Below are 14,714 nucleotides of genomic sequence, written 5' to 3'. Positions count from 1 at the left end.
CATAAGGCTTGGAACTCTGCAAATAAAGTATGCCGCTAATGACGTCACGTATCGTAATCCAATTTACGAAGTGGTCCGAGTGAAGTCGCCTTAAGGAGAACACGGACATCTAAGCAGGGTTACGTTCTATCTCACTCTCTAGAACGCGAAATGACGGGCTGATGAAGTTTTCTGCCGTCATGGCAGCCGATTCAGGATCGCCCGTAGTTGGCTAGAGGGATCAGAGTCAGAGGGGGATTAGTACACGACAAAGTTTATAAAAGTGCGCTTACTCCAAGGGGGAAAGCTTCGACGCCCCAACCTAAACCTGGATTCATCCTTAAGGTTCTCTCGGAATCCGTCTTCGACCCTTGTGATACACGTGACAAACTTACTACCTATGTAGAAAAAAAAATATATATATATATGTGTATATATTGTGTGTAGGTGTTGAATTCGTCTTATAAATTTATTTGATTACTTTATCAATATATAAATATATAAATTTACGATATCAATGCGATACCCTAAGCAATCATTTTTAATTATTATTTATAGTTGAATTTATTTGTGTACATGTGTGTGATACCTGAGTATTTATAACTTAACTATATAATATTTATAACATAGATTTTGATTATTTTATCGACTTAAGGTTCGAAGATAGGAAATAGAAAGCTCTAGTCTCATCCCAATAGATTGATACTTCTCGACTATCCGCACTTATAGGCAACCTGTAATTGTCTGGTCACGCGAGGTCACTCTGAGAACACGAACACGATCGTACATGATTTATACTGTGTCATTAAGGTGTATTTAATGCACGACAGATCCCGATGTCGGTTGTTTTTAGGCTTACTTTGTTTCGGTCGTAATTTCACGAAGTATCACGATGGGGTAGGAAAGAAAATTTGGAAAAATATTTGAAAAGTTTGCGATTGAGAAATGGAATTAAGAACAAAAAAACTAGTAAACGAGTGATACATAATTATTAATATCGATATGCGTATTATTATCTCATTATACTAACACTAATTTTGAGATTTAAATATATTAGACAGAAATTATTCACAAATACGAAAATATTATAACATTTCCAGATTAATTATACTTTTATGTTTATAATTCGCTGGTACTTTTTTCGTAAAATTGTTCATTGAAAAACGATTAAAACATTAGAATATATCGACAAACAACGACACATATATTGAATATGCACCCCACGTACTAACTGAAACAACGACGTGATGTTGGACATGTTCGGTTGTCATCCATTTAATAGTTCATTTGCATTCGACGACAATATTATACAAGTGTAATACACTGTCGAATACTACCAACATATCGTGCGTGTATTTTACATGTGTTAAACAAAATATATTATTTATTCTATTAAAGTTAATATTAAATAATACATTTTACGAAATATAATATAATTGTTGGTTTACTCGTAATAATAAATTCTTCGTATGATTTTCCAGGTTAATCAATCTTGCCATCGAAATAAAGCTTGTATTAAAGTAACCTTTTAAAATATCGACTGTTGTGTGGTGGTATTTAACAGGGAACCACGAGAGAAATTGAGTTTAACGTAATAGATTGCTGCCAGTAGTAAACTTTATCAAAGCGTAATTATTAAATCATATCCAAACTCTAATATTTCGTATTAACTAAATACAATCACGAAAATTTACGATATTATAAATAATATTTTATTCGCGTTAACGTGTACTAAAATACAATCCTTTGATTTATTCGAGAGAGAACAACGATTTATGAACGAATCGTAATTACACGTAATAATCAACTATTATTGATATAAAATCAGACTCTTTCAATATTTAATAATTTATAATATTGGAACAAAAATTGTTATATATAAAGTGAATTGATCGAGCAAACATAAATTCACGTACTTCGCTTTGATTTGTTACAGAAGGCAACAAGTGTCCAACCCCAGGTTGCACGGGGCAGGGTCACGTGACCGGACTCTATTCCCATCACCGCAGGTAAGCAATTATCGGTAATTAATCCGCGTTTTACCCTCTACCCCGTTTGATAAGGACAGATACGCGTTTCTCTGTAATCAAATTTCAATATCGAATAGAATTGGAATTTTGCCGATCGATTAAAATTCAAGAACGAATAATAGTAACCAATAATGTGAAATTTTAACGTTTTTCATGTTTATTTGTTCACAGTCTTTCTGGTTGTCCACGAAAGGATAAACTAACGCCCGAAAGTGAGTAAAATTTCATTTAAATGATACCTTTGTAAGTAGTAGTGCATCTTCTTTTTATCGAAAGCGCCTTTTCTAAACAACGAAGAAATTAGGGTGCAATATTATTAGCCAGTACCTATATTAAAATCAGTTAGATGGGAAAAACAATTTCAATGGATTTCGTTTTGTCTAAAATAGTCGCGAGATATACATTAATATCTACATATGAGGATCGTAAAACGATAAATATAGGTACCAACACGAAAAAGAAACGAGCCTGACGTTCCATTATGTGTGTTTGTTTGTCTGTCTCTCTGTCTTTGTTACATTATATTCTTTCTCTGTGCTTTTTTTGTTTGCGGGGTAGAGAGCTTTATTTATTGCGTTCCGTTTTTCAATTTTTCATTTTATTTTATCTCGTGTTTTTTTTTTTTTTTTTTTGTGTTATTTGGTAGTTTATTATTATTATTATTATTATTATTATTATTATATAGTAGAGAGTTTTATCACCACACTCGAACTTGGTTTTCTTGGACGTACCTACGAACCTGTGGAGAACTCGAGACACGAGAAGTGCGAAGGACCCCCTCCCCCCCTTTGGCATTAACGTGTGCGTCTGTCTAACTATCGTACGGAGGATTATGCGATTGAGTATAATTACCTTGTGATTTTTCCTTCGTCAGCCTTTTATAACACCCATTTAGAAAATCGTTAACAGGATATGCCATTAATGCCATATTATAATTATTGTTATTATTATTATTATTATTATTTTTATAGTTACAAATAATAACATTTAAACTATACTTCCATCGTACGAAACGATACTCGTTGAATTTTTCGAAAGATCAAATATCAAACGCGTCAATTATTATCCTAATTAAACCTTCGCTATATTTTAACGATCATTTTATACTACATTCGAACACAGATACACATTGTCAAACAGTACTACATCAAAATTGAACACCATAAGTTGCTGATAGTGTCAATAAAAACAAAAAAACAACATACGTACAGTACACGAAATACTTGTAAATCGCATTATATAATTTTATCTCTCTATTAATTATATCGTTATCTCTTGCGTTTCTCTCTACCCGCTTGGTATATTTGATTGTCACTACACATAATGATTTATCGTTATTGATAATGTTGTGTAATATTACTTATTATTCATTATTCCTGTATTCCTCTCTGATCTCTTATATGCTACACATTATTATTTATTTTTTTTTTATTTTTTTTTATTTTTATATACGTGTTTTCTGTTGTATTATTTGATTAAAAATGTATCGATCTCAAAACCCCAATTATTTGATATCCACAATAGTCATTTAATAATAATAATCCTTCCCCTTATAATGATAATCCTTGTATACTCCTTAGAATCATAATAGGAGTACTCTCTACTCAATCGTGATAATTATACTCAAAACGCATACAAATATTTATAATATATATATAAAAATATATTCCTCCTTACGTTGTGTGAGCGTGTGTCTGATCGGCGCCACGTGTCTCTGGGTTCTCTCTAGTTCTGGCGATGCATGAGACTATTTTGAAATGCCCGACGCCTGGCTGCAACGGTCGTGGTCATGTCAGCTCTAATAGGAACACGCATAGAAGCCTCTCCGGGTGTCCAATAGCTGCGGCAAATAAGCAGGCCGCACGCGAAGCACGACACAGGGCACAAGGTAAGGTAAAAAAAAGAAAAAAACCAACCCCCATCTCGATCTAGGCCCCATTCGTTCGTTGGACAACAAAATCCTGCTACTACATCGAATCCTACTGTGTGAGAGAGATAAGGATTAAACCTTAGAAGGGTGTAGAAACATAGTGAACGTGTGTAGGTTCTTCAGATCTTCAAAGTATAGGGACATAGGTCGTCCAATTTGTTTTTTCATCAAAATAATTTCGTCAACGTAATCAATTTCTTTTTTACCTTTTCAATCAAATGATAAAAAACAAATAGATAATATTTTTATAATACATGTATTAATTATTTGGAATTGAATTCCATCGGTGAGTGTTCGTTTTTTCGTTTACTTCGTAAATACAGAATTTGATTTTTTTTTTAATATTTGGAAGAATTTCATCGGCACCGTATTTATCTGCAGTTATTAATGTTTTTCACTTTTTTTTTTTTTTTATTTGTTTTCGTCAAATTCCAAACAGCTTTGTCACATTCTTTTCATCCTGGTATTCCGTTTGATAGAACTGCAAGCTTTTTCATCTACGTCGTTTATTATTATTTCTGACTCTTCCGCACGCTCTTCATTTTCATACATCAAAAGCTTCCTCCACACACTTTTCGGTGTTGCATTTTTAACATTTTCAACCTTGTAGTTTTTTAAGTTTAATATTTGTACACGATCTTGTTCTTTTTTCACTTGTATCGCGGCGAAAGGATAGCATTCATTTTTATTGTAAATTTTGTCTATACGTTCATTGGAAACATTAGATTACTTCCCAAACCATCGATTGGTATGAGAGATGTAACGTTAACATAATTCAACAAATTCATTCTTTTTCAATTCTTAATTTCTTCATATATTGTTTCAACGGATCCAGTATTATATAAAATAAATTTTCAATAATTTAGAATTTAAATATGATAAATATTCCGATATCTAAGTTTTATTATATTTATTAACAATTAACATAATATTCAGCTAGAGAAAGAGAACGCTATATTCGAATCTAATTTTGAAATGATTTATTTCGATCTTAATTTCAATCTAATATTACTTTATATATAAAACTTTTAATTAATACATTATATCTCAAATGATTAATCTTTTTTACAATAGTGTCAGGAATACCTCCAGAATATATCAGCACAAATCTACTTCCACCATCAATGGACAGCAAATCCTATTCGCAGTATTCGTCCGGTAGCCAGGACACAAAGCCAGTGATAAGTTCCTTGACTTATGACTATTATGCCTCTACGAAAAGCACAGGGATAAATGTGAAGCCTCCGAAAACGTCGGAGGAAAGTCCACCATCTCGTTCAAGCAAGGTAGTCCCTAAGACCGAGAACATGACTGCTAGCGGTAGTTGCTGCAATCCTTTACCAAGTAGAGGCCAAAATACATCGGACCTGTTGGTACCTAAAACGGAAGATAGCGTATCGTGCCGCGTCAATTCACCGCCACCACCCCCACCACCGACAGTTCGGCCTACATACGACTCTTACATGAATCAGGATTCAAATTCCTCATCGCTGTCGTCGATGGATGCAATGGGTTCGAGGGGTACCATAGGTGGAAGCATACATCATTCAAATCAACATCCAACGCATCACGTTTTGCCAATGCAACCGACAGTTGCTTATCCCATGCCAATGGTCGAAGACACGAGGATGAGTCATCAAATGTCTCAAAGATCACCGTACGAGTCTACGACAATGATGGCTGCCGCTGCAGCTGCTGCAGCAGCTGCTACTACCAGCGAAGAACTTTATCATCACAGATCTGCCGAACATGCGAGAGCTTACATGCATCCAGGAACAACTAATATTGCAAGACCCGTGGTTACTTATTCGAATGAGATCGCCGCTGCTAGGGGTTACGAAAATCCAATAGCCAACGCTGCTAATCATCGACCATACGATCCAGGTACCACGTCAGCGTACGAAAGATACGATGCGCAAACTTGTGCCCCGATCCAACCTCAACAACAGCAACAGCAACAACAACAGCAGCAGCAGCAACAACAACAACAGCAACAACAACAGCAGCTGCATTCAAGATCAAATATGTATTATTTGGGACAGACCGGCATGACGCCCGAGGAACAGGAACGCGTTTATCATCAGGAAGCTGCAGCAGCCGCGCAACAACATCAAATGGTTATGGCTGCTGCCACGGCAGCGAGCATGATGAAAACGGAAGATGGTAACTATATTTTATTTATAAAATCATATAATATAGTTACAACTTTTTCTCTCTTCTAACATTGTGACGAATTATTTACAATTACCGTAATTATTTGAATACGTTTTATAGTGAAATGCGTGACAGTAGCACAAGTTCAACAAATGCAAAAACCTGGTGGTCCGCCAACCTCTCCAGGGGGTTCGGTGATGGATCTATCCACGTCGAGCGTTACTTCGACCAGTCCACAGGTTGGCGTGAATTTAGGAATATTCAAAAATCAATATCTAAGTATGGAAGAAATTTCATATGAATCGTTAAAATAATTTGTAGGCTCCTCCTTACGGTTCAAGCAGTCTCAGTCCGCAATATGGAGGAGGTCAAACTGTCGGAGGTAGTCCACAAGCTGCTGCAAGTCCTCACTTGACTGCAAGTCCTCAAGTCCCTAGTCCTCAGGGTCAAACATTGGACCTTAGCGTGAATAGACTTCACAGGTAATTATTTAATCAAATTGAATATTTATTGAATTAGAACAAAAAGAACAAATGTAAAAAACTGGATATATTTCATATACTCAGTGGTGCACCAAGTCCTCAATATTCCACGGGTCATGGAGAAGCCGTGGCGGTTCCCGTAGGTCCAGGCTTTCCGGCACCACGACCAATCGAGGAACAGACCGAGCCCGTGGACTTCTCCACGGCAAACGAGCCAGTCAATTTCAGCGGGGGTCCAGGAATCAGGCCTGTCCCAGGATTCCCGCCACCCGGTGTGCACGTAGCTGCATATAGTCGTGAAAGCCCCCCTGACAGCGGTGGTTCCCACTACATGGACGCTTACCGAGATCCTACCGGTGAGTTATTGCCATTTATTGCAACATTATCTCGAGCTTTGTTCGTACACTCGAAAATAAATGATAACCATCTTAACTGGTTACTTCCTCCTACCCGAACATCTTTCTTCTCCAAAGTGATGTTTTAAGAAAGGGGACACCGTTACCACTTTCGTATGTTGAAAAAAAAAAGGTTCACAGTGATGAAAGATAGTCGGTTATAACAAGGTACCATAACGTTTCACGTTAGCTTGTCGTTACGTCGATGTAGTGCGGTTATATCTACCGATAGAGTAGGAAGAGGGTGGCAAAGAGGAAGTTCGCTGGTGAAACGCGCGGAAGAGAACAAAGAGTGCGACGCCCTCGGGGTTTCGAGAGGCATGAAGAACGTATAGGAGGGTGAGAGAGAGAGAGAGAGAGAGATACGTGGTTACAACCGTCGAATAAAAATTCGCCAGAACAGTACACGACTGCCATAATAGGCACCTATGCCCCCCCAACTCTCATTTTCCTCGGTCTCTCTGTGCCTTGGCATTCCAAACCACCTACACGGCGTCCCCTCTGTCTCTTTTACTCTTTATCTCTCATATTCCCCCATCTCATTCTCCTATTTTCTCTCACGTTCTTTCTTTGTATCTTTCTTTCTCTTTTTCTCTTTTTCTCTTTCTCTCTCTCTCTCTCTCACTCTCTCTCTCTTCCATACACGCTCGTACATAGATACTCGCTCACTCTCTTTCATTCTGGACATTCACAGTACACCCTTCCATACCGGACCACCCACTGTGACGGTACACGGCCATTGTTAATTATCAATATTTCGCGTACACGTAGCTGGCAAAAGTCCGGTGCGGCCAATATTGTCCGGACTCCGACGCTGGGGAGTAGTTATTGAAATTGAAACATTCGAGCGCACACTGGCATGTTCGTTCGCCATCAACGTGTTCCTGCAACGTCGCGCAACCACCACCACCGCCACCACCTTCCTACCCATCCGTCGGCTATTTGCACTTCGCGTTTTTTTCTCTCACAATGAAATGAATTCTTGCCAGTAAATAAACGCGCAAATTTTACAACGGTTAATCAAGTAACGCGTGGCCACACCTTTGTTCTTTCGCGAGCCCGGTTTTTCATTTTTCTTTACCCATCTTTCTTCGATTCTTTAAGATTAATTGTAAGATACGTATACCAAGTGAAATGAAAAGTGAATTTTTTCTCATTGGAAATGTTCAGACTGTGTATCTAAAAGTAATTTGAATAAAGTCTTGTCTACTTTATTCCATTTTTTATTTCTTTTTTTCTCATTAAACGGAATACGTACGATATTTGAACAGATATTATATTAATCGTAATTTTGTATGATATTTTGTTCATAGGATATGGACCTATGAGCCCGCATCCAGGTTACGGTATGGCTGGTGTACAACCAGAGTATCCTGGAAACACTTATACCCCCTACCCCACTGCAAGTTATAATTGTGGTGGAACCTATCCTGCAGGTCCAGTTACTTCTGGATACCAAATTCCAGCAGGTTATACCCCAGCACCGTGCTACAGTATGCCGCCGCCACAGCATACTGTCGGGCCCCTCGATAAACCATCTGGTAAAGACGACAGGTAAGAAATTAACTATACATCTAATTTATCAACAATTCTATCAAATTTACTCTTTAAAAAGGAATCGTACGGTCCTTTTTTCCGATAGTCATAAGAATCTGTTTGATCATTCACGATGAAAATTTATAAGTTTTATTCCGAATCAAATATAAATTCAAATAATAATAATAATAATAATAATAATAGATACGTGAGAAACAAGTATAGGATAAAATATCTTTTGTAAGATAAATAGAAAAGCAATACCCATGCGACAATTTCGCACGATAAGGTCTGTATATTTGGTACTTGCCTTGCGGAAAGGGTCGCGCAAATCTCTCTCGCGATATATTCGCGCCCGAAGCTCGAAAAGGCGGAAAGGCGACGGCTAACATCGACGGACTGTGCAAAAGGGGAGAGGCTACGCATACCTACCTCCATTTTGTTAATTAAAGTAATTACTCTTCGTACCGAAAGTGCCAACCTTATTCTAATTGACGTAAAGCTCGACGGTATGGCGTAGAAGGCGCGGTTCGAGGCATGTAAGAGGTAGAGAAAGAGAGAGAGAGATAAAGAGAGATAGAAAGAGAGAGAGAGGAGAGAGTGAGAGAGAAAGAAGGAAGTGGAGACGGAAGGAAGAGAAGAGAAGAGAAGCGTAGTAGAGAGAGAGAGAGAGGACAAGCCAAAGTATGGATGGAGGAGGTGGTGAGCTGCCGAGGGTGGATAAGGTTGAAAGGGAAGGTGGGGTATAATCAGTTGCTACCGCACTGGATTATAGGGCTAAAGCCGCGCTGTCCCGTCGGAGTTAGAACCCGGAACTTACCTACACTGCCTTAGCTCTACAACTGGAATCGTTACTTCCATACACGTTGTTCAACAAAATTTCACGTTATCGACGTTAAAGCCATAATATTCAGCTTATTCGTTTATTCCCGACACATGTATAATATAGTAAATATATCAAGGTTATATTTTTATTAACCTTTTACATTATTCTTGCTTATAAATGGAAAAAAAAAAACAAAAAATGATTTAAACTTTTGAATTGAAAATGAAAAGAAATGATTTTTATTCGTCGTCAGTTTCGAACTCATCGACAAATGGAAATATTGGATTTTAAATCTCGGAAAAGGATTATCATAAAAATTGGTTTCTTGGAGTCAGGAATTGAACGGGAGTTATGTAATAGTTAGATATACGACGAAGGCAGAGGAAAGTGGTTAGAGACGAAGACCGAAAAACAGGAAGGCAGGCAGGCAGGCAGGCAGGCAAGCAAGCAAGCAAGCAGATAGGGCAAACCCGAGGGCGAACCAGTGAATTGCACTCAAGTCCGCGTCCGCTGGCTTGGTTTCCCAGCAATATCGTGGCCACTCAAGGGTCATCGAGGTTTTCGGAGCATCTCATAGCCCACGGGGTGAGTTCGTCCATCTACGAGACCAAGAGCGAGACGAACGAGAAGTAGGAACGAAATCGTCTGCTCTCACCGATTCTGATCCACGTGTTCTCCTTTCGTCCCTCTTTACTCCTCCTCCTCCTCCTCCTCCTACTACTCCTTCTACGCATATACTTCTCTTTCTCCGTCAAAAAAAGGAGGGGAACATTTTTCTCGACTGTGTTTCATATATCGTTGCTTATGATCGCGAATGCAAAGAGGAGCATCGGTAGGAGCAGCAATAGCAGCAACAGCAACAGCAGCAACAGCAGCAGCAGCCCAACAGCAGCCCCCCTCTTTTCCGAGAAAAGTTGCAGAACGCAATAAAACTTCTCAGTATTGCATCGTTGCTCTTTTTCTCTCTACCCCTACCTCTCTCACTCTCTCTTTTTCTTTCACTCGGCGTATTCGGTCAGAGATTTGCTCGCACAGGATACAACGATGTTACGCCCACTCGCAAGTGAACAATATTTTTTAGCCAAAACTTGCGCCGCCCGACCTTTCATTTATTTTGGATTTGATTTTGTTCTTTCTTACGCTTAAATTGTGTTGAAAATAAAATTATAGCGAGGGCGCGCGTTTAAGGCGAACGATTATTGGTCAACGCGATCTTATTCGTAATTCGGATGACGACAGGCAGGCAGGCAAGTAAGCAGGCAGGCAGGCACATTTATGAGACGAGCAATCGCGTTGAGGTTGTTTTATTGTTCATCTTGTTCCGTGCAGTATGAATATAAGGAGGCACACGTTGAATTTTGCACCTCGGCCCGCCCCTCGTGGTCGCGACGGCAAGGAGCTGATACAGTGCCCCACGTCGTCCTGTGATGGCATGGGTCATGTCTCGGGGAACTACGCTACCCACAGAAGGCAAGGCAGCAATTGACATTGATGACATTGACATTGACATTGACATTGACATCCTCGACGTTCCAATTAAATACATACATGCATACATATACCGGATACAGCATTTTAATTTAAAATAATAAACAAAACACTAATATCTTCGTTATTTTTATGGTTTCATGGGAAAAAAAAAAAAGATACTTCGAACTAAGTTGCATAATTTCACGAGAACTGCATCTGACTATTGAGAATAATTTTTTCCAAAATATTTGGTGCTTATTTTTTTCTTTCTCTTTGTTTCTTTAATTAAATCGGACAAATTTGTTCTCTCGAATTGATATTTTATCGTAGTATTCTGTTTAAAAGAAAAGAAAAACTGTATTAAGGTACACGATATCGACAAATGATTATTTCGCAAAGTAATTTGAAAAAGTGTTTGGTGCAATAATGCATGTGCATGTGCACACATGGGAAAGAAAAATATGATCGTAAATATGTAGCTCACCTTAGACCATATATATATTTCCTCATAATAATTTTCCTAGTTTCAACCAGAAGAAAAAAAAAAGACTATTGCTTGTTATACTCGTTACCATGAATAATCAGATATTTTTTCAAAATACTTCGAAGGATAAGAATTTTTCGATACTTTTTTTATTCGGAATAAAATTAAAAATGAATTAGTCTAAAAGGAAAATAAATAATTAACGAAATACCAAAAATTAACATTAGGTAAAAAGTACTATCAACGGTCGGATATATACACCTTGAATCAGTATAACTTTGTTCCAAGTATTTTTCCCATTAAACCATAAATATCGAAGATATTTAGGCGTTCCTATAAACTCTGCACCTGGTATATATTTATGTTGTATGTTAAAACAACGATGCAGCACGCACGAACGCACGCTACATACAAATATACTACATATTTACACGTCACTGAATCCTTTTTACAAGAAACACAGGAATTGTTCTCGCTATGAGATGACTGTCGTCCGGTTTGATCATTTATTTTCATTTTCATCTTGGATTACAAATTCCTGGACTAACGAAATCATACATCTTTATACATACGTATAAAATCAAAGCGTCTACACTAACGGTCTATTTTTTTTTGTATAAACATCATTTACCTATATATATATATACACACACATATACATCAACGTATATGTATAAAATATTTTATATGGAGGTTTTGCACCATTGCGTGTCGGTGATTCGTAGTGGCTTCTTAGGTGTTTTTGCGTCATCGAATATATACTTCTAGAAAATCCTCATTCCTAGTTGAGCTATTTTGTATACTCGATATATAATTGATTAAAATTAGCTTTTACACATGAGTATGAAATATATAATCCTTATGTTTTTTCTCATAAGATGACTCTGTCTGTCACCCACTCTCTTTTACTCCATTTATGTCTATTTTACTTGCGTAAATATATTATATATCTATTGGTTTTGTAATACGATGCATTATTATCAAAGTGTGTAGATAAGTTTCGTGTTGAATGAATTTTTTCATTTCCTCCCATTTCGACCCGACCCCTACGAAAAGGGATGACAAAATCATTATTAAAATGATGCTTGCTTTCGTAATTTTAAGAGAAAGAAAAGACTTGTCCATTTACGAGACATTTATCTGCGTAAATCTTGTTACAGCAGTAGCCTAAGTTTTTCTTTCGGATTCGTATTATGGATCACCATTAATCCGCCATATTGATCAGCTTTCGCCAAGCTCAGGTGGGCAGCTTCGTAGCGAACTGTTGTCAATGACCATGTCAGAGCAGAACCGTGCCGGAGAAAAAAAAATAAAAAAATAATAAATAAAAATAATAATAATAATAATCGAATGACTTGACTATAAAAAAAAAAGAAAAAAAAATACTTTTTTGACAGTGCAATTCTAATTCCAATGGAAACTTAAATATAATTGGCAATTGACGAGTTTCACTGGGGTCAGGTGTGAGTGTGCTCCCTGCTGTCCCTTTCAGTGTTCTTAGAGTAAGGCTGACCTTGTGTTGACATGAACCTGAAACGCGATCGACCTTACGAGCGACACCTCATGAGTGATCCAATTGGAACACGGCGTTGCCATTTGCATGCTACTTAAATCGATCTTCGTTGATTGCCCGTTTCAAATGTGCAATTAAAGAATAAATCAGGCTTTTCGAGGACAATGCATAATCCCTTTACGAATATACGCATGCGATTAATCGGGAAATGTAAATCATAAGCACAATATATTATCGTTCCCAAAAAAAAAGAAAAAAAAAAAAGAAAAAATGAATTTCGTTTCAACCGGATGCAAGGCAAGTCGTCCAAGTTTGACTAGCGCGAAAATTTATCTATTTACATTACCGTAGTAATTAAGAAGTCTAAATGGATGATGATCTCGGTGAGGTGATTTTTCCTCGGCGTTCCCTTTCGATTAAATACGATTGAAATATTAATTCCATTTGTTAATGGATATATCGAAGAAAATGAAGCGCTTGGAAGCGCTCATCGAGGTCTATCCTATTAGATCACAGAGAACTAATGATGGATCCTGCATTGAAAATTCGATGTAAGTATTCTCGCAAACCTCGTGGCAACGTCGCGTGAATTGCATGCGATGTATTGCGGGAGACCTTGGATGTTCTTGAGGTGTACGTTCGTGATTGAAACCATGAAGATTACAGCGTTGCGATTATTTATTATTTCGGGTTTAATAATTACGATATCATTTCAGAAGAGTGTGACAGATATTATATATTATTATATTACGTGTACACTCGTCGTTTCATCGTTTTATAGAGAAGAGCAGCGCTTAGTCGTCATGGTAATTGTTGAACATCTTTAACTTGACTTTGAATGTTATGAAATTTTTAGCCTCTCTGGTTGTCCGCGAGCCGATCGTTCACAAATTCAAGCGCACTCTCAAGAACTGAAGTGTCCAACACCGGGATGCGATGGATCAGGACACGTCACTGGAAACTATTCGTCTCACAGAAGTTTGTCCGGCTGTCCGCGAGCTAATAAACCGAAAAGCAAACCCAGGGATGGACAGGATTCTGAACCATTAAGGTCAGTTTGCTTAAACAATCGTTATTTGGCTACAATACTATCGGCTTTTGGTTCCATTCATTTTTTTTAATAAATCTTTTATAATTATACATATATATATAGTGTAAATTACGGGCTTTTGTTTGTTCGGTGGTAGATATTATTTCGATGCCTGTAACAGATTGGAATTTATTCTCTCATAAACATATATATATATATATACATAGAGATTTTCAAATGAATTCACTGGTAAATCTTAAAGGTTCGGTCTCGTGAAACTCTGATCCTCTCCAAGTTCTGCAATTTGCTGGGTCGGTAGTAATCGCAATCTCAATTTACGTTTTCGTCGCGTTCGCACGTTACACGTAGCTAAAGCAGGTATCTACGTGACCGCATTGCACGTACCAAGATCTGCTACGAGACCAAAAGGGGAAACCCATCCCCGTACCAACCACGTACTAACTCTCCCTATCCGAGTAAAGGCGAAGACGCTGACTAATAACTGGCGGTTTCCGCTCGTTTCACGCTTACTCTGTGTGGATGGATGTTGTGCGGTACTGGTGATGGTGGTCTTACCATTTTGAACTACAGATGTCCCATCCCAGGTTGTGATGGATCTGGCCATGCTACTGGCAAATTCTTGTCGCATCGCAGGTAAGGTTAACGAAGATAAGCAACAAAGAACAGTAACCCATTTGTCCCGCAAACGAATCACCTCAAATGAATTCATATCAATCAATTAAATTAACGAAATTTTATATATCGAAACATTGAGAATAATCCCCTCTATCGGAGGATCATGATATTAGATGTTATATAATACGATCAAGAAGCAAGGATAGAAAAACTAATCACTCTCATACCTATTTAAAATAAGAAACATTA

The 14,714-nt window shown here is 37.7% G+C and overlaps 1 protein-coding gene across 4 annotated transcripts in view; it reads left to right on the top strand.

Moving 5' to 3' along the window:
- The window catches only part of LOC122522498, a 261,578-nt gene that overhangs the window by 242,305 nt on the left and 4,559 nt on the right, over window positions 1-14,714 (top strand). For 2 of the 4 annotated variants that reach the window (XM_043643694.1, XM_043643710.1), the window contains exons 7-16: window positions 1,916-1,988; window positions 2,181-2,221; window positions 3,739-3,897; window positions 5,014-6,102; window positions 6,214-6,332; window positions 6,415-6,575; window positions 6,660-6,931; window positions 8,284-8,524; window positions 13,656-13,850; window positions 14,421-14,483. In XM_043643694.1, the coding sequence (XP_043499629.1) occupies window positions 1,916-1,988; window positions 2,181-2,221; window positions 3,739-3,897; window positions 5,014-6,102; window positions 6,214-6,332; window positions 6,415-6,575; window positions 6,660-6,931; window positions 8,284-8,524; window positions 13,656-13,850; window positions 14,421-14,483 (2,413 nt within the window). Of the gene's footprint in view, window positions 1-1,915; window positions 1,989-2,180; window positions 2,222-3,738; window positions 3,898-5,013; window positions 6,103-6,213; window positions 6,333-6,414; window positions 6,576-6,659; window positions 6,932-8,283; window positions 8,525-10,661; window positions 10,803-13,655; window positions 13,851-14,420; window positions 14,484-14,714 lie in introns of all 4 variants that reach the window. The other 2 variants (XM_043643685.1, XM_043643703.1) reach the window with 2 other exon arrangements.

This window comes from Polistes fuscatus, unplaced genomic scaffold (assembly GCF_010416935.1).
Source record: "Polistes fuscatus isolate 324 unplaced genomic scaffold, CU_Pfus_HIC Scaffold1, whole genome shotgun sequence".
Lineage (NCBI taxonomy): Eukaryota > Metazoa > Arthropoda > Insecta > Hymenoptera > Vespidae > Polistes > Polistes fuscatus.
Note: the sequence above shows the minus strand (reverse complement) of the source record. Positions and strands in the feature narration are given on the sequence as shown.